Source organism: Myxocyprinus asiaticus, chromosome 43 (genome assembly GCF_019703515.2).
Source record: "Myxocyprinus asiaticus isolate MX2 ecotype Aquarium Trade chromosome 43, UBuf_Myxa_2, whole genome shotgun sequence".
Lineage (NCBI taxonomy): Eukaryota > Metazoa > Chordata > Actinopteri > Cypriniformes > Catostomidae > Myxocyprinus > Myxocyprinus asiaticus.
This window is the reverse complement of record NC_059386.1, coordinates 30,603,893-30,630,912: the sequence shown is the minus strand read 5'-3', so window position 1 is coordinate 30,630,912 and position 27,020 is coordinate 30,603,893. Positions and strand designations below refer to the sequence as shown.

Here is a 27,020-nt window from a genome sequence, read left to right as displayed (position 1 = left end):
ACTCTATTTTTGCCATGAAAATAACCTTTGGTGCTTACATGGCATTACTTTCCATTCATCCATCCATCCATCCATCCAAATTCCTGTGTTCCCTAAATTACTTCACACATATAGTTTCACTGGTAAAAAAATATCAATACCCTTTGCTATCCTACAAAGGTCATACTCATTAACTAACATTGAAACTGAGAAAAATGGCTTGAATTATTTTGATGTGGATTTTGTTGTTACTGTGTTTCACACAATGGTTACTCTGAATTTCAGCATATGGACAAATCATAAGAGACCTGTTTCAGTCAGAACTCAATTTTGCATTTTGCCTTTGTAGGGCAGTATCATTGCTTATTACATTTCTGTCAAACAGAAAGAATTGTCATCATTTAATATTATATAATTACTTCTTTAAGCAGTTCCCATCTGTGTCAAATTTTAGGATCTTAATCTTATATGTTATTGATCTCTCCATCTAATATATTTCCTTTCTACTCCATCCATGCATTCGTGGGGACTCGTGGGGTAGTATACTACCTCCATTACTTCAATCTTATGAGTCATGTCAAGTCAAATTTATTTGTATAGCGCTTTTCACGACAGCTGCTGTTTCAAAGCAGCTGTACATGAAATTATGCTATAACAGAAAGTGAATGAATATAATGCCAATATTAGTAATCTTTAGAACTATTAGTGGTTAAAATTAGTAAACTAAGTGAGTGTGTATGATTATATACAATGTTTATCAGTTTATTTTTTTCAATATACTTTTTAATATGGGGAAAAAGTGTAAAATATAGTTATACTGGGTCTTATGATCTTGACAATCATGCCATGTTACACCAATTAAAGACATTAAATTAGTAGTCTACCCTAGTAACCCCTCCCCTATCCCAAATGCCCACCTATGATATCCCCCAGCCCACCCTGACATAGCTGTCAGAAGCCAGGCCTGATAGACATGAAATTGTTCTTTTAATTATTTCAAATAAATCATATAAAATCAAATAAATTATTCATAAACTGGCCAAAGAATTTAAGGGGGCTACATTAAATTAGAAAACGTACATTTTAGCATTAGATGATAAATTTCAATTTTAAATTCACTATTGTTTTATATAGAACTGTTCTATAGACTATACAGTATTTAACACAACTACATCAGAAATAACTGTAATTAAATTACTGAAAAATAAGAGTAATGCCTTACTTTACTTTTTCAATGAAAAAGTAATTTAATTACAGTAATTAATTACTTAGTAATGCATTACACCCAACACTGCTTGCGGCAAATTGTCCATTGTTGCCAAAGGTTTTCCAGAGGTTCACCACTACCGGTGAAGAGCTGCAAACTTCTGGCAAACATTTGCAACGAATCAAAAGCTCATTTGCATGTGAAAATAACAAGTGGCAAATTTGCTGCAAGTTTGCGGCTAGTTTTGATTTTTTTGTAAGGGTATGAGGCAGAAGATATTGAATTTAAAAGAATATTTTGGGTTCAATACAAGTTAGGCTCAATCAACAGCATATGCAACACAATGTTGATTACCACAAAATTAATTAAGACCTATCCCTCCTTTTCTAAAATGAATAAATAAGTGTTTTGCAAATAAGATAAGCATAATGCACAACATGAGCAACACAGAGGAACTGATTCATTAATTCATACTGAGAGTGAATGAGGAACATTTAGATGTTTTAATAGTGCATATCTCTTCCCTTCAAGGGTATATAGCCCTTTACATTCAGATCACTGTGAACACACATGAAACTGAATTTAATCACATTACACTTCCCGGACTATTTTTCTGTCTTCATGATTTATGCACATTCTCATTTAAATGCATGTACCTGTTGGACAGAAAGGACTAATACTGGTAATTCTTCCAGTATTAATTTTAACAGGGTCAATTAAAAGATCAAGTTTGGGGGTTTAAATGCAATAGAAATCATTTATTTTGATGTGCCATACAAAAAGATAATGCACTTAAATGCATTTTAAACTATTTATAAAACTATAATCATTATGAAAATATAAAAATGTGCATATAAAAACAAGAGCATATGTATAAAATACAATTTTAAATCAACTGTTGTGTCACGTTCAGTTTTTTAACATTTACATTTTGACCTTAAAACAGCCTCTCCCAACATGTACAGTAACAGCTTGCAGAAACAGAACAGTTTGATTCAGCAATTAAGTCTTTGTAGGTAGATTTCTGTCCTTTGAAATTGTACATTTAATTCAAGTTAATTGGTACTAACTGTCATAGGAAAAAATGTTGAGTGATGACATACTGGCGTTAGGAGCTACTTTGTACAAAATCAGCAAACTATGTAGAGGAGACCGGGGCTAGTTGTCACACTTTCTAGTCCAGTGAATATTTCTCAGGGTAGGTTTCTTTGTGTAAGTCAGTTTCTGCATAAGCACATTCTGTAAAAAGCTATTGAACATTTTCACTGTAATTGCCCTGAAAAAAATAATACAGTTAATTTAAAGCTACACTATGTAACGTTTGGCCCTCTAGCGGTTAAAAAATAAAACTTCATGCATATTGCGGAAGAACATTGTTTTGGTTGTGCTTCAGCTCTGCTCCTCTGCCTAGATGAATGTGGTTCGAGGCACCGGTGTACACATGGATACAGGACATCTTATCAGAGCGAATGGACAAATAAATAATGAAAGAAAGGAAAAGACGGATATCTGAAAACATGTTATCTGAGCAGGTAAGTGCCATATCTTATGCTGTTGTTTTGACTTATTGGAAACATTGATGTTTTGAAATAAATGACGTTACAAAAGTTAGGCAATGTTCGTTAACATTAGACATAACAATTGCTAGTCTGATAAGGTCAAACGTTGTAAAGTTTTTATAACTGCAGGATATTCTGGCCAAACAGACCACAGTAGTAACTAATTTATAGATTGTCATTGTTACCAACCAGTGGTCAACATCATTTCAAGACTCACATGTCATTGGCAAGCTTAGGACTAAAGGATTTATTTATATAAATTATTGCTGTTACAAAGAAAATACACACGTGTGCTAGCAAGTGAAAAGTTCTGCACCGATTACCGTATAATTATTGTATTTCACTACACACACACACACACACACACACACACACACACACACACACACACACACAGATGTGTGTGTGTGTGTGTGTGTGTGTGTGTGTGTGATTACATAACTATACATAAACCATATCAATAAAATATCTTACCTGTTGAGTAAGAAAAAAGCCACCTCTGGGTCGCTTTTAAATCCTTTCAGTTGTCGCCACCTCTGAAAGCCAAGCCGATGTTAATTCGGGATTTATTACGGACTCTGTCGCTTTCCCTTTTTGCTTGTAGACTCCTCTCTGTTCGGGGTTTCTTCGTTTTTAGGTTTGCCATTTCTCGTTCGTTGTAACAACAAACTTTCAGGTTCTCGCAACTCCCACGCGTGTGCTACATTAGCTGATTTTATTTTCTCTGTGTATGGATATGATGTCAACACACACGGGCGAATTACATATGTATGCAGTTTCCCCGCGAAATCTGTCCCGACAACTCTAAAATATAAATAATTATTATAGGTTTATTTATAGTGTATTTGGGTAAAGACATGGTTTGGAAGATGGATTTTTGTTGCACTCTCTCATTAATAACATTTTGTTATTTATTAACAAAAAAAAGTTACATAGTGTAGTTTTAACACACGTTGACCTTTTGTGCCAACATGCCTCACGATTATATCGGGTAAGTCACAATGGGATCCTGCCCTTAAATAGCCTATTATTGTTTTTTCAGCTAAATTTAAACAGAAAAACCGTTATGCTAAAAAATATGTAACGAAACAATTAATTAAACAGCAGCAAAAATGTAAAATTTGACATACGCAAGCATTTCCAAATGTGACAACTTGCCCCAAATGAACATTTATGATTTAAAAAAAAAAATTTGTCCTAGGAACACAGTTCAACATTTTGGTTTATAACTACCTTCATTATATTGTTGAGCCTTGCCAGAATGTATAAAAAAAGTTCACTTGTTTACCCAACAGATATTACAAAAATATGATATTGGAATGTCAGTTTGGAGGATATAATGAACAAAAAAAATTCAGAATAGTTTTCTACTAGGTCTTTGAAACCAACATACAAAACCACCGCTAGAGAAAACAAACATTCGTGTAATTTGACTTGATATATTGACAGATATAGCTCTTGTGAAAACTTCCCACCTGTGACAGTTAGCCCTGGTCTCTCCTACACTCAAAATACCAAAATATGCATTAAAACATCTACATTTCAGTTCTTACAACTGTAATCCTAAGAAGCCTTTAAAAGTGGACATGGACGGATACAATGCACAGCACTATGTACAATCACCCTGTTGAATTTATGTGTCTACAGTCATTGCTGAAAGGGATCGCTGACCTTTTGCTTTCACCCTCACTTCCTCCTGGGCCTGATGAATCACTGCATTAATCTCAAACAACTCACACCAGATCAGCAGCTGATGAGCAAAAACAAGAGCAGCTGACGGGTGGGTCAGTATCCTGCTGACCTTCCGTTCTTACGGGCGTCAGATACGGCACTGAGGCAGTGGCCTTCTTTCGAGATGGCATTGACCACATTAAAAAAGAATGGATAGTCCTTCACATTATGTCCTAACACCTTCATTGCCTCCATAGCAGTCTGAGGAGTAAAAAAGAAATAAATGTTACCACTTAAAACCAACTTTTGATTAACTGTTACAAAATTATGATTATAATCAGTGACCGGGGCATTTCAAAAGGAGATAAGAGGTAGGAATAAGCAATTACAATCAGTACAGCCACAATAAAAACATGGAATTATTGGGCTGCCATTAACGGTGACCTCATATTGTTAGCAGGAATTGTTTCTTAACAGTTCTTTCACTTTACCAACTTTTATACTACACAAAACAATACTTTTTTTTAAAGGGTTGGTTCACCCAAAAATTAAAATGGTCTCATCATTAATCACCCTCATGCCATCCCAGATATGTATGAGTTTCTTTCTTCTGCAGAACACAAATTAAGGATTTAGAAGGATATTTCAGCTCTGTAGGTCCATTCAGTGCAAGTCAATGGTGGTCAGAACTTTGAAGCTCGAAAAAGCACATAAAGGCAGCATAAAAGTAATCCATAAAACGCTAGTGGTTTAATCCATGCTGTCTCAAGAGATATAATAGGTGAGGGTGAGAAACAGATCAATATTTTAGTCTTTTTTTTTAACTTTTTTTTTTTTACTGTTTTTAGCCCACACCTATCACATTACTTTATTTACATGGATTAAATCACTGGGGTCATATTTAATGTGCATTTCTATGCTTTTTGGAGCTTCAAACTTCTGGCCAACATTCACTTGCATTGAATGGACAGACATAGCTGAGATATTCTTCTAAAAATCTTTGTTTTTGTTCAGCAGAGGAAAGAAAGTAAATGAAGAGAGTATTTTCATTACTCTCATTTGAATTTGAATCAGACTTCACTTGTTGCACTTTATTCATAAAAAAAAGAAGAAAAAAAAAGAATCAGATCAAGTAGTACATTTTAAGTACAGTGTTCTGTTCTTGGCAGAAGAATGCAGATGTTCTAGAGCCATTCGTCATGGAACTGAATGTCATGAAAATCAATCAGTTCCAGTACTTAAATAAAAATGAAACGATTCTCAATTCCCAAACCAAATTATTAGAGAGGTCTAAATTCCAAAGAAGTTACCTTGTCATATCCTTGCTCAAAGTGGACAATATTCTTGGAATCCACAAATACTATTTTAGAAGCGATAGATTCGTTAAGACTCATCCCAAACCACAGGTGGTTCATAATGGACTGAATGAAGAAGATAAAGAGAGAGAGAGAGAGTAAAGAAACTTTTATTAAAAGAGTCTTTAAGGAATAATCCATCTTATTTTCAATTGAATGTCTATGTACTGCATCTGTGGCCACAGACAATCATTTTAATACGTCCCTCAGTGCATATGAATGGAAACGCGTTTACAGTCCTCAAAAGGACAATTAAGACAACTTTACAATTTAAGTAACAAACATTTTTGCACTGAAGAATTCATGTAAGTGCTTTAACAAAAAACACAAGCTTCATATTTCTGCTTGCAAAGTCAACTTGACTCCAGCTCACCAGGGCCATGGCTGTGGTGATCATACTTCCTCCAGATCCACCAATCACCAGTGTCTTCTGTTGCGAGGAAGACTGCAGGATGACAGGAGCCATGGAGGAAGGAGGCTGCTCACCTAAAAAAAAAAAAAAAAAAAAAACAGCAGAAGAAAAGCTAACAAGAAGGTTCAACACATGTGAAAAGTAAGAGGATATATTAAGCAACGGATCTTCACCTGGTGTGACAGCATCTGCTCGGCCACAGAAGTCAGCTAACTCGTTGTTGAGGATGATACCCGTCTTAGGAGAGTAAATAGATGACCCAAACCTGAAGACAGACAATAGTTAAACATATCAAAGAAGACTTCAAATGTAAAAATGCCAATAACGCAGATGAAAATAATTTAATAAGCCCAAACAATGAAATATCATACAATTTTGCAGCTTCACAAGCCACTCTGGCTGGTGCTTTAAAATGGTTAAATATTGTCAAGTTGCCTAATGTTCTGCTGTTACAGCTCGAATCTATTGATTTCAGATTATTGTTTAGTTAGTTTAGAGTCGATATCCTCAGTTAGCTGTAAATCTAGAAGAAAGATGTTCTGTACTGTTCCCTTTGGGAAGAAGGGAAGAACACTCTAGGATTTCAAGTGGATGTGCGAGTTAAAGTTACGTTGATTGGTATCGCTAACTAGCGATTGGTACGGGTTCTTTTGCAGAATCAGTTCTATAAAAAAAAATGATAATAGCGGAACCGAATGACTTTCATGACATTCCATACGGTTAATGGCTCTCGAACATGCATTCTTGCGGCAATGCAAACTGAAAATTACACAGCGTGAAATATAAAGTGCGACCAGTGTAGTCTGATTTCCATACAAATGACTCTTTTAAACCAGTTTAGTGAATCAAAAACATACAGTGCAACCAGTGTTGTCTGTTTCCCAAACAAATTACACTTTTGAGCTGGTTCTTTTTAGTGAATCGAAAACATACAGCGTGACCAGAGCTGTCAGAATCCCGAACGAATGACTCTTAAAAGTCATCCCTTTTTAGTGAATCAACAACATATAATGCGATTAGTGTGGACTGATTCCCAAACAAATGAGCCTTTTAAACAGGTTTAGTGAATCAGCAACATACAGCACAACCAGTGTTGTCCAATTCCCAAACAAATGACTATTGAGCCGGTTCTTTTAAGATGACAATATACAACGTGAACTGTGTTTTCAGAATACCGAACAAATTACTCAAATGAGCCAGCTCTTTTTAGTGAATCAACAACTTAAGCATGACCAGTGTGGTCAGAATACAGAATGAATGACTCTTTTGAGCAAGTAATTTTTAGCTAATCAACAACATACAGCGCAACCAGTGTTGTCCGATTTCCAAACAAATGACTCTACTGAGCCGGTTCTTTTTAGTGAATCAACAACATACAATGCGACCAGTGTAGTCCGATTCCCAAACAAATGACTCTTTTAAACCGGTGTGATGATGTGGGTGTGGCCGAGCGATGTCTGTGGAGAGTGAGGTCTGGAGAGGAAGAACGGTAAGGATTGAAACCTGTGGGAAATTATCTCTAACAGCTGTTCTCTGTTACAGTGAGAGCTGGAGAGGGATAAAAAGGGTGTCTAGCATGAAGACGGTTTAGTGAACAAACAACATACAGCGTGACCAGTGTAGTCCGATTCCTGAATGATTGACTCATATGAGCCGTATCTTTTAAGTGATTAAAAAAGACTTATAATCAGTTGGAGCGATGACAGGTTTGACTCACTCGAAATAAACCAGGAACTCAGTGCTATGTGTTCTTAAGACTTGTGAGTCTTAAAACAATTACTGACTGTTTTTTCATATGACAACATGTAGTTCAAGACACATTTTAAGTTTATACTTTATAAACAAATGATGCTTAGAAAAATACAATATAAAATGTTCCAAGTAGGCCGCTTCTTCAAAACAGGAACTCTGCTGAGCATATGCTGTAAATGATTCTCACATGTGATTGATGGTGCTGGTTACTGACACAGCAGTGCCATCTGCTGCCATAACTGAAACATGTGTGGTGCCAAAGTGGTCAGCAGATGGGGTGATGTTGTAGTAAGATGCGTCACGAGTGAAGCCATCACTGATCAGAGCCCTGATACGATCTATGAACTTCTCGTCTTTTATGTATGTCATCTGTGTTCACAGGACACATAGGGAAAAAAAATATTTCCAGTTCAGTCTGATGTCTAGGTTTTTTGGCTTTCTTATCTATTGCCAGATGTGAAGATGTTTATTTTATTGCTATATCAAATCAAATCTGTTGTTGCAATTGCTTTCAGTCATGCACTGTTAACAATTTGATCTCATTTCAAACATTAATTGCAAGCATTTGTGTGGCCATGAGAAATAATTACATAATAACACTGTATTTACTCAACCCTTCAAGGACACCCAGTTTTATTATGCTTACTAAAGCCAAAATTAGCAAACATAACAGCTACAAGTACAGAGAACATGATATTGTGTAATGTTTAAAAATTATGAAAAGAAAGAAAAAAGAAAAGAAAGATGTGATTTTGGTAATAATAGAAAGCTTGACTCATGGACAACAGCACCACAGTATAGCAAGTAATGCTGTAGGCGCATTACATCTCTGGAGTTGAAGCTGGGGTCTCTGAGGTTACACTTTTGTCCGTTCGCAAACTTTGCTGCCTCTAGGTACCGATGCAATGTCACAGTTTTCTGGTCTTCTTGGATTGAGGCTGGAGAGAGCCAGAACCCTATGGAAAACAAATGAATTCTAAATATTTATAGATAACTGCTGTTTCAGCAGTCTGTGATCTGCAAAGAAGACAAGAGCCGAGTTCAGAATGGCATACTAATATTACTACTCTTACTATTTCTGCCATAAACATATATGTAGCATGGGTGTTATGCCATTCCCAACTCAGCCAAGGTCAGTTTTGCAGTTTTCTTGTCTACTCAAGCAGACCTACCTTGCATTATTTGGAGGATAAAGTTGAGTATTGCTCCCCCTGCTGGTGGAGGAGGAAAGTGCATCTTGTATTCCCCCAGTTGGACTGACCATGCATCACTGACTCTGACCTTGAAAGCTTTCAGATCTTCTAATGATAACACTCCACCTGGGAAACCAAACTAAACTGTTTAAACACACACAACTGGCAAAGTATCAGAATCAGTGGAATCAGAAGCACTAAATCTATTGTAATTACAGCCACTTTTGCAGTTTGCATACAAACGTTATACACCTGCAGATTGTACATCCTGTATCAAGTCCTTGGCGATTTTTCCAGTGTAGAAGGCTTTGGCTCCATCTTTGGCAATAGTTTCCATAGTTTCTGCAAGCTTAGGGAACTTCAGGACGTCCCCGGGGCCGAAAACTGTCTTGTTATTGTGGCAGAACAGTTCACTAGTAAACATGTACAAAGAAATTAGGTTCTATTTTCTAAAAAACAAATTCAAACATAAAACAATGAAGGTTTTTGCACTGTTACAGTCTCATTCCCATAATGCAAATAAAAAACATTATACAAATAAATAGTTATGTAAAGTATTTATAAATCATGGTATTAAATAGTATTTTTTGTACTGCATTTCATTTACGGTGAAATAAAAAAAAAAAATGTGTTGCAGTAATATTCTCATTACCATAATGCAAAAAAAAAAAAAAAAAAAAAAAAAAACTCTTTCCTTTTACTGTAATGCAAATATATATATATAAATAAACAAAGAAATGGTTTTCAATTTTAAAGTATTTATACATCATAGTAGTAATTGTTGTACTACCTTTTATTTACGGTGATTTAAAAAAAGAAAAATCATTGTATTATAGTAATCTTCTGCTGTAATACAAGAAAAATGACTATATTACAGTAATGACAATCTAATGAGAATCATTACTGATAATAATAAAAATCACAAACAAACTCAAAAATAAAACATCCTACGATAAATGAGAATTTGGGGTGTAAAATCCACTAATGAAAAATGATTAATAATGTCATAAAAATGTGACAGTCACAATATTGTACAGTATATATACATTTTATATATATATATATATATATATATATATATATATATATATATATATATATATATATATATATATATAATACAATACATAAAATAAATGTAATATATATAATTTGTTTTTCAAAATATTTATTTTTATTTATTTTTTTAATGTGTCCAGTACATGTTTTCATCATAAACAGTATACTCTAAATTTCAGCGAATGACACTCTATAACAGACATCAAAAAAGGTATTTAATGAAAAAACGCTGATTACAATAAAAGCTTCTTTTTATTCATGAAGGAGAGAAAGTATGTTTTCACCACAATGGTAGAGCTCTCCATGGTAGAGATCGATTTCCTGCGGTTTTCCTAAGGCTAAATCATAACCTACTTCTTTGACGTTAATCACTAGGAATGCTCCACAAGATTCATTTGACTTGTGCCTTTAAATAAACTATTACATTGAGATGTCAATCATAACAAGCATGAAAGTATGTATATGTTTGTTTGAAGAAGGCATAGTACCAGAGTGGAGAGTTTTGAATCAGCATTTTAATCATATCAAACTGCAGGAATCGGCTGAGGTAAACTGGCATGGGGAATCCCTCTCGTGCCAGCTTAATGGTGGGCTCGAAAAGTTTGGCCCAGGGCAGTTTTCCATACAACTGGTGAGCATGTTCATATCCACGGAGTTCTCCTGGTACACCAATCCATTGACTTCCTGTGAGACAAACAGAGAGAGGGTTGAAGTGTATTGATGTTCACCCAAAACATGAAATTTCTGTCATCATTTTCTCACCCTCATGTTGTTCCAAAACTATTAGACTTTACTTCTTCAGTAAACACAAAAGGAGTTGTTTGGAAGAATGTTAGGGAGTGAGAACCTTAGTCACCATTCACTTTATGGGCTTTATTTCTGAAAGCACGCAAAGCGCAGCGCTACACACACAGACCGTGCACTACATCTTATCCAATTTTCATGAGTGCTAATTTTAAGTGCAATTTTTGTGCCAGTGGGCATGGGTAAGAGTGTTTGCCCTATCTTTAGGTGTATGCATGCAAACTGTGGGTTTATTGTGTGGTAATAAAGTGGCGTAGATTGCTATTTTTCTGAGACATTTCAATACCACGTCTGTTTTCAGCGCAAAGTCTAAAGTCAGTTCCTGCATTTGCAGTTTGGATATTCCACCAGCAGATGGTAATAAAGTTAATTTCCAAACTCTGAAAATATAGTGGAATATCAAATTATGTCCATGACAATCACTGTTGTAGCCGTTTAATGAAACAAAAATGTATGGGATTTGTGTTAAACTATCTATAGGTCATTATTTATTTTTCAATTATTATTATTATGTTTAAATTTACAATTGTATTTATGATCTAATTTGCATTGGTATTTTTCCACGTGTTGTCGAAGAGTGATTTTTAATTCAACACAAAAGGGGCCGGTGGAAGAAGTTGGACAGAGTACAATGTTGGATTTTTTTGACTACTTCGTTATTTTGAATATGTTTTTGTTTCATTTGAAGTGTAATTTGAATTAAGATATTGAATTAAGATATTTTTGGTTAAATTATTTTGTAACAGTATAAGGACGGGCAAGGAGGAGGCGGGAACCGGCTGAACAGTCAACGTAAAGTTTAATCAGAATCTCAACACAAAACAAACATAAACATAAGGACACACATGCAACGCAGCAGCGTGCGTCTCTTTCAAACTGTCACCTCCGGCTCCCCTTTATCTTGCTCTCCCGCTGATCAGCTGATTCAGTGCCGGCCGTGCACCATCACGACCTGGCCACGCCCTCCTCCTCGTCACATATTTTGTGTTTCAATAAATTTATTAAATTTTTCAAAATCAAAATCGACCGGTAGAACTGCGTTCTGATACAATCACTGTTAATACTAGCCATTTGTGTGCCAGTAGATAAAAATGATTAACAATACTTATATTCTCTTTAATTTAATGAAGCCTACATCCATATCCTGAACTGCATTTTCCATGCGTATAAAAAATTCAACAAGGATGCAGTAAATGCAAAAAATAATATAAACCTATATTTCCATTCTTCTAATTTATTGCATACAGTCCATTTACACTACAAAATTCTTATGAATGTGCTGTCTTTGTTTATATCTCTGGTGCTTTCAGGGAATATTTAATGGGATGCAGACGCTGCAATAACCAGAGAAGAACCTCTGAATTAAATTTTACTTGACCCAGCCCATTAGCGCCTTGCGCGAGCGATTTCGCCAAACCCATTTGCGCCTAGACTTAGCGCATGCTTGCACGAAAATATCAAAACTTCATGGCCATGCCCATTGACTTAGTGCTTATGATTTATGGCACAGCGATATGCTTAAACGCTAGCACTCTTAAAATAGGGCCCTGTATCTTTTTTCCATTCAATGAAAGTGAATGGTGACTGAGGCTGAACATTCTGCCTAACATTTCCTTTTGTGTTCCAAAGATGAATAAATGTCTTACGAGTTAGGAAATACAAATGATGACAGAATTGTCATATTTGGGTAAGCAAAACCTTTAAGTATAATACTGGTCCAAAATAGAAAAAAAAAGAAAGCCAAATCAGATTATTCTAGATTTAAAAGCTTCTGTTTGCTTTCAATGGATGTTATTGCATTAGAAAGAACAACACAGAGAATTTTTTCCTCTTTACCCCTTTCTGATGCCTTTGGGAAAGAAACGAATCTCTTCTTTTTGTGTAGAGTATTGGGAAACACTTTAGGGGAATAATTTTATTTTTTTTATGGAAAACGAGAATCATAATTAGAGTTGCAATTATATACAGGTATATGCAATAATGAACAGTGTGCAAACATTTACCTAACTACACAGTGAGGAACACAGAAATTATGCCTACCTATTGAGTCTGTCATTCTGAGTTAATATGTTTGGCAATCGTCATTATAAGCTGCAGTCCGTTTAACATCTAAGCTGTCCCAGGAAGTACACTCATGTATATGAAACACGCAAAACAAGTCCACCATAGTTCATAATTTTCCCCTTAGAGAGAATTCCAGTCTTGTACAATATCCCATTGTACATTTTATATTCTCAAACCGCTCTAATGAAATTCCATGGAAGGTATTAGAAAAATAACCTAAATGCTATGTAACAGAATCCAAAAATTCAACAAAGGGACAGATTCTTACATTTTCTGAAGTTGACACCACAATGATTCTGTGTTATGGGTAGTTGCAAGGCTGTTACTAGGGTGCTCTGGGTGGTTGCTAGGTGGTTGCATACTGGCCCAAGTCGAAACATCTCTTTGATATTCTGATCTAAATAGAAGGATGCTTTTCACTTATTCCAGATGGTAGAGCTTTACCTGTTGTGAGTGTTAGAGTCTTTGGACAGTCATTCAGCAAATCCGCTCTGACACCTTTTGGGACCGTCTCTCTTGAGCTGATTATTTTCACTTTGCCTTCAAAAGACAGAGGACTCATTTACTGGGGCATAATGAAGCTTAAATTGATGGGTTTTTGTAGATATTTGATTAACAAAAATAAAACAGCAATATTGCCCTTTATCTAACTTATCTTTCTCTGTGTTTCACTTAAGGACATTCTTCAGAAAATATAACTGACCAAGTCAGACTAGATTTTCATGAAACTTCCAGAGAAACTCAACCATTCATAGTGTAGAAAACTGGATTAAAGCTGAAAGAATTAGTACATGACTCATAGACAAAATAAACAAAAAAAATTACATGTCATTTTTTGTTCCTGTAATGTAGCTGAAATAGATGTTTTCAACAATCACTTTAAATTCTTTCAGCCATCAGGGCCAAAAAAACATGATTAAAACGGTTCCAAAGCTAATAAAAAAATAAAATACAAGTTTCAAAATACAATGTTTCAAAGCAGTTTCACAAAGAATTCCTATCGAGCAATCTAAAAGTAACAATGGTGAGTAAAAAGATGCTTTGTTAGGAAACCTTGGGAGGAAATACTGTATGCACTTTGATTTCCTAACTAGCTTACAGTTTAACTTTCTGGTCAACTTTAAAAAAAAACTGTCTTCTAAAGTTTACGACTCCTTTTTAAAATACTTTCTCATATCCTGGCTTAATATGCTGAGAGTTATTCTCAGGTTAACTTCCCGAAAAGTGCAAACACTGTGGCGCTATCAAAACATTGCTTTGATTGTTTGAGCATCTCAACCAGCCCAACCATACAACATTGGCTGAGTTTGGGGTGGTACTATCTTTTATAACAGATGGGGGAAATGTAAAAAAAAAAAAAAAACATTTGAAAACATTTGTTTTCATTATTTTTGCAATTCCATTTGGTGCCACTAGTTGAAGAAATTACACACTTCACCTTTAATATGACAAACTGTTTAACTAAGGTGTCTTCCTAATTATAAAAATATTGATGTGATTACTAGATATCTCCAGTTGGTGTTGAAGCCTTTACTGAAATGGTAAAACCACATACCTGCTTTGTCCATAATGGTAAAGATGGCCCCCCCACCCAGGCCCATGCTCTGTGGGTTGACCAGTCCAGTGCAGAGCAGAGCTGCGATGGCCCCATCCACCGCTGAGCCACCCTGACGCAGCATGTCTCTGTGAACACAAAACATGTCTTATCATACCGATACAGATACCGGTAGTTTGGTGGTTCTGCTTTTTATGCTACTTTGTTTCCAGACACTGATTAATCATTTTATTATTAAAACTTCAAATAAAACTTAAATAATAACAGTATTCTCTCTGACTCTACATGTCTTCCATATTTCTCAGTTACTGGTCTTAGTTATAAATAAAACACTGATACAAAAAGCACACTGTTAACTCAAATTAACATTCTTAACTCACACTGAGTTCTGAACGATAACGATTGTCCCCTGTTAGCTGAAGCAGCCTCCGCTTTAGCTATAACAAACTCATCACATTCCTTGCCATATCGAGCATTTAGGGGATAGTTCACCCAAAAATGAAAATTCTCTCATCATTTACTCACCCTCATGCCATCACAGATGTGTATGACTTTCTTCTGCAGAACACAAACAAAGACTTTTAGAAGAATATCTCAGCTCTGTTGGTCCTTACAATGCAAGTTAATGTTGACCAGAAATTCAAAGCTCCAAAAATCACATAAAGGCAGCATAAAAGTAATCCATACGACTCCAGTGGTTAAATCTATATCTTCTGAAGCGATGGAAAAAAATTCTTAAGAAAAAAATTAAGAAGTTCTTAAGTTCGTAAGAAAATTCCTAAGTGCAATTCTTAAAAATGTCTAAAATTTCTCCAATTATTTCTTAAAGAACATCTTAATTTGTTTCTTAAGAATAAAAAGACAGGCTTTGAAATTGTCTGATAATGGGGTTGCCTTGTCTAAAAGCCTACAACAAATGTAATACTTCAATGCTTGTAAATCGTAACGGTAAATGTATCTATCAACCTTTTTTTAAGTAGCAAGCACCTTGCGATAATCTTTTTTTTTTTTTATGTGAAGTGTGTGAAATGTGTTAGTTTAACGATACTACCAGTAACCACAGTACTCTGTGATGTTATTCTAACTTTAAGATGTTATTTACGATGATTTTTAATAAAAAAATTTTTTTTTTACTATAAATCTCTACTTCTTTACTTTCACATTCTTTCACAATCTGAAAGTGAAAGTTGAAATTTATAGTAAAAAAGGATTGAAATATTGATCTGTTTCTCAGCCAAAGTGATTGCATCACTTCAGAAAACATATATTAAACCACTGGAGTATGGATTACTTTTATGCTACCTTTATGTGATTTTTGGAGCTTGAAAGTTCTGGTCACCATTCACTTGCATTGAAATGAACTAAAGAGCTGATATTTTCTTCTAAAAATATTCATTTGTGTTCAGCAGAGAAAGAAAGTCATACGCATCTGGGATGGCATGAGGGTGAGTAAATGATAAGAGAGTTTTCATTTTTCAGTCAACAATTCCTTTGAAATGATCTCTGCGTTTAAAAGATTACTCCACACATATCCTTAAATACACGCTTAGAGGTTTGTGACACATCACAAGCATGTTTTTTGTTGATATACTGTATCACGTTTCTTTTATGTGTTTTTGTCAGGATAAGAAATGAGACCCTAGAAGCAAATCTGGATCAGAGGAGCAGTGATACCCAAGAGTTTAGTGAACCTTAAAGGGATAGTTCACCACAGAATTCGACCATCAATTATTCACTCATGATATTTCCAACCACTATGACTTTTTCTCTTCAGTGGAATACTAAAAGGAGAAATGAGGCATAACATTTCATGTTAGTCTCTCTAACTGTCTGAATGAACGGTGACTAAGGCTGTAATTCTGCCATAAATCTAATTTTGTGTTTTACAGAACAAAGAAATTCTGGTTTCAAAAAAATGGTTTGCCAAATATGAGCGTCAGCAAATGATGACAGAATTTTCATTTTTGGGTGAACTACCCCTTTAAGCATATTACCTTTAACACCAAGTACACCTTATTACAAGTCAACAATTCTGTCAAGCAGTCAACAACAAAATCAAATAAATCTTAAGTAAGAAAAAGCTGTACGGCCTGTGAAACTACTGGAGAGCTAGTTTACATAAAAATTTACCCTATTTACTTTCTTAATAAATGTTCCTGGTCATTTGTAAACAATTCATCAGTGTACAAATATGTAAAGATAAAAAGAGCCTGATCTCAAAAAATTAAATGACTGTGGTGCCATTTTTGCAAAATGACATTACGTGCCTTGTTACACGTATCGCGGCAGTTACGAGGTGAAATGTCCACTGTGTGGCGCTAACAGAGAGTCTGATTTTCTCCTAAACAGATGAGGTCTTTAAGGTTAATGCTCTGTTGAGTTTTAATTCAACAAAATGAACCTCTCTAGCCTAAACCTTAAAGCTGAAGTATGTAACTTTTTCAGAGTTAAAATACTTTCTTCTATCCCAGCTTAATATGCAGAGACAACTATAAGTAAGTCATTAATAGGTTTAATTTTTTGTAAGCACTGTGTTTCTGTGGCACTATAAAATGCCTGTTTTTGCTTTGAGTGACCCGCTTAGACCCGCCCCAACAACGTTACTCAACCAATGGTGTGAGTTGGGGGCAGGACTAACTGAATGTCTGAACTAGAGGTCTTCACGGGTCCAAAGATTCGTGACCGAACCCAAAGAGACCCGGAAACATACTACCCGGACCCGAACCGGACCCGTCTATTATTTGAAAGCTGGGACCCAGACCCAGCCGGGAGACACAGACCCGATCGACACTGATTTCACAGCTGATTGCTATTAACAAGTTAATTTACAATTTACCATTCTCCTTGCCAAGAAAGTTGGTAAAATACATCCAGGTTTTCTGTGATTCCTCTCTTGCTGATTCCTCTCTTGCTGACAGCATAGCTAAGCCACTCATTATTTCAGCTTCAAAAGTCCACTTGCTGTCACGGTGAAGGATGACAAACGTGACTTATTTAGAATCAGCTTCGCTGTTTTTTTGTATCTCGCATCAGATAACTTCAACTGTTTGCCTTTTTGAACTATAATAACGATTGCTTGTTCACTGCCATAGCTGCTAACGTTAGCATTGCTAATTTGCTATCATGTGCCTTAACTCCGCTTTGCCTCTGACATCACTCAGCTCGTTTTGGCTCTGCTCCATTTTTCACCTTATTTCCTGGCCCGAAATTTCTCATCCTAATTTTACAGTGTTGCAAGTTACAACACACACACACACAGCACCATCATCATCAGCACTGTCTGATCACGGCCGGGTCTTCTCAGATCGACTCGGGTATTACACATAATGTTAAACAGACCCGGCTGACCGTATAAAACGTGGATCCGAACTCATACGGGTCCTGGGTCGTGTCTCAGGTCCTCTAGGTTGAACAACTGCAGACGTGGAGCATATTCGGAAAGCTGTTTTGAAAACAATGTTTATTTTTACAATTCTATTCGGTGGCGCTAGTGTCGCATAAATAACATCAGCTTTAAACCTAAAGGTGCGATCACATTTACCTTCGGTGAAATTCCACAAACAAAATACAGTCATCTCAGTTGGAATCCTTGCGATTGTGAATTTCGTGTAATGGACTTCCGCCGGTGAAGAATTTCCACTCGCGGATTTTGCATAGATTTCAAGTTTGGGGAATTTTCACAGATGCATGCGCCGCTTTGACCAATAAGAAGTTGCTTGGTTTGCCAGTGACCTCTGTGAGGGTGGTGTTTCATACACCGCTACACTGAAAATTCACAATGGACAAGGATATGGTTTTAGCGGCGAGTTTCTTTTTAACTTCACTTACACAGAATATAAAGTGCAGCATTAAAAAGAGGCTGCTTGGCAATTCGTTTATTGCTGATTTCACACGTGTTCGATGTCCGCCCATGCCTTTTTTGCCCTAAAGATTTCACACGTGTTCGATGTCCCCCCCCCCCCAAATTCGTGCACGCAAGACGGTTTTACGCACACCAGTTCCAGATACTCACAACTCTCCTGCTACTAAATCTAACATCACAACAACAGCATATATGGGTGCTGTGAAACATAGCAAAATTTATGTTACCCACCTATCGAGAAGAAAAAGAGCAACTTCTGCATCCATCTTCAAGCCTTTTACCTCTCTGAGGTCTCTTGTTGATGCGGCTCCTAGTCCTCGACTTATCATAATCCTTCTTTTTAGTTTATATTCATCTTACCATTTTTTTCTTGGTCTGTTTCTCAGCCATTTGTCCTCCTTGGAGTTTAGAAAATTTGCATCAGCCAGATTTGCAGTCGCTCTCCTAATTAATTTCCCTCTCACTCTGCCCCCACCCGTCATCCTGTGCACGCGCAAAAACCACCCCCTGTTGCTGATTTGCTGGAGTAGTATTGTGTGGATCAGTCTGATCCATTTTGTTTTTGTCCCATTTACAGAGCCAGGGCTGTGTACAAATACTAGATTTTTTTTCAGCCCACCCACAGAACGGACAGCTAGCAGACTGCAGAGGTGGATAGAGTAGCCAAAAACTGTACTCAAGTAAAAGTACATACATAAATAATTACTTGAGTAAGAGTAAGAAAGTATCCAATTAAAAGAGTACTCAAGTAGTGAGTAACTCATTACTTTCACAAATGACATAATAGATGTTAACTCCCCTATATTCCATTACATAATACACATTTAACATGTATTACAGAATTATTATTATTATTAATGGAAATTCTGTCGTCATTCACCATCATGTTGTTCCAAACCCATATGACTTTCTTTCTTCCATGCAACACAATAAGGAGATATTAGACAGAATGTTTGCCTGAGTCACTATTTACCTTCAGTTAATTTTTTTTCCCTCTATATGTCGAAAGTGAATTGTGACTGTATAGAGACTGTCAGTCCCTAACATTCTGTCTAACATATTTTGTGTTCCACATAATGCAAAGCATCACACTGGTTTGGAACAACATGAGGGTAGGGAAATGATGACAGAATATTAAATTATGGCTGAGCTATCACTTTAATGGGGTAGTTTACCCAAAAATGAATATTCTCTCATCATTTAATCACCCTCATGCCATCCCAGATGTGTATGACTTCCTTTCTTCTGCAGAACACAAATTAAGATTTTTAAAAGAATATTTTAGCTCTGTAGGCCAAAATTTTGTTGCTCCAAAAAGCACATAAAGGCAGCATAAAAGTAATCCATAAGACTCCATTAGTTAAATCCATATCTACAGAAGTGATACGATAGGTGTGGGTGAGAAACAGATCAATATTTGTCATTTTTTGCTAGACAGCAAGGGCGATATGCAGAGAATGTGAATCACCAAAAACACAAGAAGAATGTGAAGGTGATCTGTTTCTCTGTTTCTCATCCACATCTATCACATTGCTTCTGAAGATACTGATTTAACAACTGGAGTCTTATGGATTACTTTTATGCTGACTTATGTGATTTTGTTTAGCTTTAAATTGTTGCCACCCATTCACTTGCATTGTATTGACCTACAGAGCTGAGAAATTCTTCTAAAAATCTTCATTTGAGTTCAGCAGATGAAAGAAAGTCATACACATCTGGGATGGCATGAGGGTGAGTAAATAATGAGAATTTTAATTTTTGGTCAAACTATCCCTTTAAGGGCTCTTGTCAGTTCTGGATGAATTTGTCAATAAGAAGAGAGGTTTGGAAACATTTCTAGTAATTATTATGGTGAAAACTTGAAAATGTCCCACAAGGACATTATATATAATGCTGAAATATAAACCAAAGCAAGATCATGCTTTATTAATGCCTACTTTCTCTATTTCATAGCATTTAAAGTCCTGCGTGGATTCTTATTTCAGTGTCGAAAGAATTTAGGTCATTAGTTCTGTACGGCAGTACCTCCGCTCTCTAAGCGCAGAGTACGCAGCCTGTGTAGGGCACCAACACTGGTCGTGGAACACTCGCTGTGTCTGAAACCGCCCCCATCCACTATATAGTGCACTATTTCGAGTGTCCACTATTTTGTAGGAGTGTCTGAATTCTTAGTGAGCCACTCATTCCTTACTTTTGTTAACTCATTCTTACCTACAATGCACTCTAATTTCGAGCATACATTTGATGTACACTCGACGACGGTTAATTGCCCACAATCCACCACGGGGAAGACATACGAGTTGGGACTTTACTGCTTCCTTCACTCCTGCAATGTTTTCTTTTATGCTGAATGTATTAAATTACTTTTTGACAAATCATTACTTGATAAAAATAACATAATAACATACAGAGAGGCAAAACATAGATACATTTGAAAATGTGCTCTTTATTTGATCAGATGTGTTTACTCTTTATATTAACACATAGTATATATTAAAAAAGACAAACAGAATGAAGATTTATTGTACTAATATATTATTTAATAAGAATAACAAGTAAGGCCAATGTATTTTAAAAATTCATATGTGATGTTGTTTCAGTGACAGCCCCAGAGAGCCGACGATTGGTGTATATGTCAGCGTCCAAATTCACTCACTCATTTCGTTCACTCACTGCTGAGATATAGTGCACTCACTGCCATTCACTATATAGGAAATAGTGAATGATTTCGGACACAGCCACTCTCTTCGCCATACGATTGCCCCGCGCCCGCATATCTCTCACGCGTGCGCACCTCGCTGTGCACGTGTAGAAATGCTGTCTGTTCGGGCTCCAGTTGTCAATCACACGAACAGCAGAGCCAAGGCAGTGATTTACACTTAACTTGGATGTTTACATGGATTTATACAGTTAATCCGCCTGAAGTAGCTGCGATAGTTTCCAGTACCCCGCGTGCGCGTGGTAAATGCATAAATACTGCTCATGACATGTGGGACGCGGGACAAAGCGCACTGATATATTGCTGCACTGATTTAAAAATGTACACTTAAAAACTGGTGTCATAAGAGCCCAGTTACAGAATCACCCTGAAAATGACCATCACATTACACAGAAAAAACCACGTTAGCATTAGAGCCAAAACTTACCTCAACGTGCTGCCTTAAAGTCAAGCTGTGATTTTAATCTTGAAATATCCACTTGTCTTGGCGTTAAATGAAGGCATTGCATGACTAAACTATTATTTTTTTCACTGTGCGGAGCGAAGAAAGTGTTTCACTTTGAAGAGTTTAATGCTGCAGCACTGATGACTTGAGTGACAGTCTGTGACGGCAGCGCACGCAGCTGTGTGAACTTCCGCTCTCATAAAAGTCCCATTCAATTATCTCTCAATAAATTACACATTAATTAAAATTAAACCCAATAATTTAACGACAGGAACGTCACCCATTGTAAAGAAGTAAAAGTTAAAAAAATTCATTAGAAATTTACTTGAGTGAGAGTAAGAAGTACCCACTTTTAAACTTACTCTAAAAGTATTTTTTCTCCCAAAAAGTTACTCAAGTAAATGTAACTGAGTAAATGTAGCACGTTACTACCCACCTCTGGCAGACTGTGAGGAGATAGTTGCAGAATTTGACAAAAAGTGTATTGGATTAGAATTACTGAGTGCACCATTAAAGCTTGAAAGTTTTAACGTTTGAAAGGGCAACACTATCACCCTTGTGTCCTTGTACAAAGTATAACAAATACAACCAACACCGGATGTAGCAAATAACACATTTATTCTCTATTATCTCCAACACAATGGTTGGACACAGAAGAAACAACTCTTGCATTCTCTTAGAACAGACGACAGCAATTGTCTCTATATGACTAGACTTGGTGCCTTTTGAAACAAGCACTTAATCATGCCAGGCACAAAAACAGAACTTTTCAGTGTTACGATGCATGCAGGCAAGAAACAACCCCTATTAGATACTGATGTGCTAGACTTGAGCGACTGCGGGTAATGGTTTCAATAGAGTTCATTCCTTCTTTCAAATTCAGATACTGTTTTTTTTCTAATTGAGCGTGGGAGTTTGAGTTCCAAATGTCACTGACCATTAGTTCAGAGGTGGACAAATGCCTTCTGTTTTCTGCGCAGTAACCGTAACTAACTACTTTCTGTATCCTCTTTAGAGTGGGATAAAGCATGATCCTGCAGTATTAGATCTACAGATCCTACTGTATTGAAATGCAGTAATTAACAACTTCACATAACAGAACAAGGAAACAGTCTGTGAATTTGGCACAAAATACAGGAAATGTGACAGAAGTATGGACGAGATACAAAAAATGTGCCAATCTAAAAGCATGTTTTCAGTGTGGGACATTCTGGAGCTGGTTTATCCTGTTTTGATTGTCATTGAACTTGTCATCTAAGACCGGTACTTTGCAAGGCTTGGCAGATGGCGATGCTCTGGTTTTTATTGGGTTGTTTAATGGTGTTAAGAACAAAAGGTCTCGGCCAGTGTTTACTGTCACAACTAGGAGAATTTTAATGATTGCGACAGAAAAAAAAGTTTGTCCAAGACAAAACAAAACTATTTCTACTTCCTCACTGAATGCAAAGAAAAATCACATGTACAAGTATGTATAAGCGTGACCAGGGCTAGTTGCCAAATTTATTTTTTTTTTTTACTACAGTAAATATTTCTCAGGGTAGGTTTACTTAAAACATACTTTCAATTGACACGTGTAGACCTTTTGTGACAACATGCACCCTGCTATATGGGGTAAGTTGTCACAATGGAAACCTGCCATTAAAGTACGTAATATAGGATTTTCAGCTTAATTTGTCTCAACCTAACATGAATAATAATTTTTTAAAAAACGCTTTGTCCGAGAACACAATTCCACTTCTCAGTTGAAACCTTTATATGCCTTAATGTATGCCATTGTGTTTTTACTGGATTCACTGCTCTGCTATTGACTTAACTAAACTCTTAATATTATAACTTGGCAATATTTGACTAAATTTAATTTTATCTTTGCACGACTGCATAACTTTCACACACAGGATTTGGGCAAGGCAGCTCTGCTATCTAATCTCTTAAACTGATTATCTGTCTACCTTATATTTCATTGTTGCTCATTGTTTGAAATACATGTAGCATTCTTTCTTTTTAAAACACACTTTAAAAAGAAAAGCAAACTTTGCCAAAACAATATTGAAATAAAATTGTAATCAAAACATAGATATACAGTAACCTACATTACTATATAGCCTATTTATATACCAAGATGCAAAGTACATTTCTATCATATATTGCTCTGCACTTGAACTTCATTGAATTTAATCTTTTCAAATATGCTTTAAAAGAATATAAGCAATACCCTACACATCTGAAACTTTCAGATCATAATTGATATAACCCACGCGTCTTACCTGCCAATGTCGGAACACATCTCCGAGTCCGCAGAAACTGCAGCTTGCGAGAACTCGCATCTGTTTTTGTTGGCAAAAAAGATGCATAGGCAAATAATAGCAGCAGAGAACACTAAAGCAAGTATGCACAGGCAGCAGCGTCTCGACTGAGATTTGGCCATGCTTAAAGCAGCGCGCGTGCAACAGGTAGAATGAAAGGCACAAGCTCGTCAGTGACTTTTGAGTGGGGGGGGGGGGGGGGGGGGGCGGAAACGAGTCTCGCGACAGAGTGAACTTATTTCACGATGCTTTTTAAAACTGGAATGATAAGAAGTGAATACAAATACCTACACTTACTATGCGACTTTCTCTAACTGTATAGAGAAAAGGTGAGAGAACAACATGGTTACATTGAAAGCAATTCACACACACAAAACAACGACTTTTACGATTGCGATTTTTACAACGGGGGTGAGGGCAACAAAAAATATTATTAAAGTCACACAAATAGTTATATTTATTACTGTTATTATTATTATTATTATCATAAATAATTATTATTACTACTACATTATTACTATATTTATTACTGTTAAAAGTATTATTAATAACAATAATAATAATGAAAAGAAGAAAATCTATTTTTCTGACAGTCCATTAGTCTAGTTAATAGGTGGTTTACGATTCACATCGTCTGAGAACGCCTTGTCCAGTTGGAATGAGAGTCGATTATCCTTTTTATAAAATTAAATCACATTATACCAAATAATTATGTTTAAAGCCTAATTATTAATCAATTTGTAAGTAGGTAAGTAGGTTACGTCATCAGTTATGTTCTCTTCCAATAATATTAAAAGTATCTGACAGTGATGAGGACAGGTAGATGTTGCAAACGAAACTGATTGCTGGCTTCTTTGAGCAAGTGCTGTGCTAACTACAGCATAGTAACTAAACTACACTCTGTAGTGCTTCCAACCAAAGTGTGTTTAACATGTTAACATTTCCTTTTACTAGTTAGTACACAAAGACATACAATTTGAGTTACACTGTGTAAGGGGGAAGTCACCCACTGGTCCAAGGACGGTATCCAATGGCGTGGCTGAAGGTCTCCTGCGTGTTCTGTCTTATCGTGCGCGACATTAAATAATACTTTGATTATTTGATTTGAGTTCCATGTTTTATTAATCTTATCATTAATTCTTTTCTTTATTTCATCTGCCTCCAATTATGAAAAAACCTCGTTGATGTATCTATGCTCTGAATTGTAGTAATTCTCTACTAAAATTCTGACTGCATTGGTTATTTCAATGTTATTTGGGTCCTGTGCCGGCCGGACACAGGTCCTTTAACTACAAATTCATCAGTTTCAGATATTAGTAAGTTTTTGACTAAGTCCTTATAGATTCTCGGCTTTATCCATTTAGTCTGATTTGACTAAGTTCATATAGATTCTCGACTCACCGTTTAGCCCCAGTCAATTAAGTTCTGTTTTACAGATTCTCGGTCCTACTCTTAGTATTCCCGTTTAATTCTACATAGCTAACAGAAGAAAACAGTCCTTCAGAATGAATCAAAATAACAATTTATTTACCAGGTAATAATAATATATTCAAACAATCCAATTAAAATATTAAATCAAATTCAAAGCTATCAATGAACCAAGCATTATAATATAATTAAAGTTGCATTCCATTCAAACATTTACCAAACATAAGAAAAAACAAATTGCAATTACCTGGTAGAGAAAAAACTACACACAATGTTTACTGTGTGGATCATCTGGCTACACAGACCTTGATAAATATAAACTACATGCAGCGGTACAGTATGGGAGTTCTGCTTACAGATTCCTTCAAACATTTATCAATAATAAGAAATTCCCGGTAGAGAAAAAACTACATGCAAACGGCAAAGCATGGGAGATCTGGCTTACAGATTCCCCGAGCTTCTTGCCAACTTTCCTTAAATACCCAGACAGAATAAACATTGTGTACCAAATGGTATTATCCTTTGAACAATGAGAATTTGGGGGTGAATGGGTTCTTGACTTCCTGGGGTTTAACCTTGTTAACATACAGGAGATAATTTCACTTGTAGGTCAAGGAGGGGGAGACACCTCCAGAATTATGCAGTATTTGGCAAAGACCTTATAACTTTGTTACCATTAGTTTTATCAACATGGGAAAGAGACCACTATACCAGTCGCACAGAGACCTCTTAAATGATATCAAACACATACAGTTGCATTCTTTGTTTTCATGGTATTTGTTATATTTTACATATAAATCTTGTGTCTTTGCGTTGGTCCAGAGCTGTTGAAGGGGAGAAGGGGGAGAGAGAAGAGGGTGCAGCAAGGTTATTTGCAATTTATCACACGTGGTGATATTCAGGTGTCGATTTCAGCTTTTGTGAGAGAGTTCTATGACGATGGTTCTCGCAGAGTTCTTTGACTTTCCCGGAAGTGATGCAAACAATTTTGTGCCAGTCTTACAACTGACATGTCTATTTTTGTTGGGTTTACCCAATTCAACTAAGTTCTTTTACACAGAGTGTTTGTGTTGAGATTACATAGTAAACTTAAGTAAAGAAAACTGTGATTGACTCAACCATGATTGAATCAAGTTCAGCCAAAGAGCTGTTTTTTATTTATTTAATAAATGCAAAGTTTCATTTACATTTCTTAATTAATAATAACTGACATCTTCAAGTCTCCTGAACTATATGAAAGAGCAAATATTTGTCTCTGGGCAATTTACAATAGTGTGTACTGTGGAAAAGGGGTTTACAAATAATTGTATACTTGTGCTTCTCAAAAACATGCTGCTATACTTACTAAGTACTAATTTAATAATTTGCACATTACATATTTTAACTGTAACAATATGGAGCTTCCAATGAGGTTGGTGCCCCAGGACCTCACAGGACCTTAATTCGATCTAGGGATTTTATAGATCCGATTGTTCCTGTTTTGATTACAATTTCCTTGTCATAGATTGGCGGTTTGCAGGTCTTGGCAGTCAGTGATGCTGACATCACATCTTCATGTTAGTAAAGATGGATGTCTTTTATATGTTTTAATGACAAGAGAAGTCTGTCACTTCCCACACATTCTCAAGCTCCCTTAAAGTTCTTCTTCTTTAA

General features: G+C 36.0%; 1 protein-coding gene across 2 annotated transcripts; it reads right to left on the bottom strand.

The window, feature by feature from the left end:
• Window positions 1-1,670: 1,670 nt before the first annotated feature.
• Window positions 1,671-24,111, bottom strand: LOC127433412 (glutathione hydrolase 5 proenzyme-like). Of its 2 annotated transcripts, XM_051685307.1 has the most exons (12): window positions 23,901-24,109; window positions 14,611-14,738; window positions 13,500-13,595; window positions 10,676-10,871; window positions 9,381-9,541; window positions 9,108-9,254; window positions 8,761-8,891; window positions 8,123-8,304; window positions 6,357-6,448; window positions 6,145-6,257; window positions 5,727-5,837; window positions 1,671-4,677 (listed from the first exon to the last, which is right to left on the bottom strand). In XM_051685307.1, the coding sequence occupies exons 1-12, from the start codon at window positions 24,059-24,061 to the stop codon at window positions 4,531-4,533; spliced, it is 1,665 nt and encodes a 554-aa protein (XP_051541267.1). In that variant the 5' UTR covers window positions 24,062-24,109; the 3' UTR covers window positions 1,671-4,530. The 2 variants fall into 2 exon arrangements, with proteins under 2 accessions (XP_051541267.1, XP_051541266.1); XM_051685306.1 differs by having other exon boundaries at window positions 6,145-6,448; window positions 23,901-24,111.
• Window positions 24,112-27,020: the final 2,909 nt, after the last annotated feature.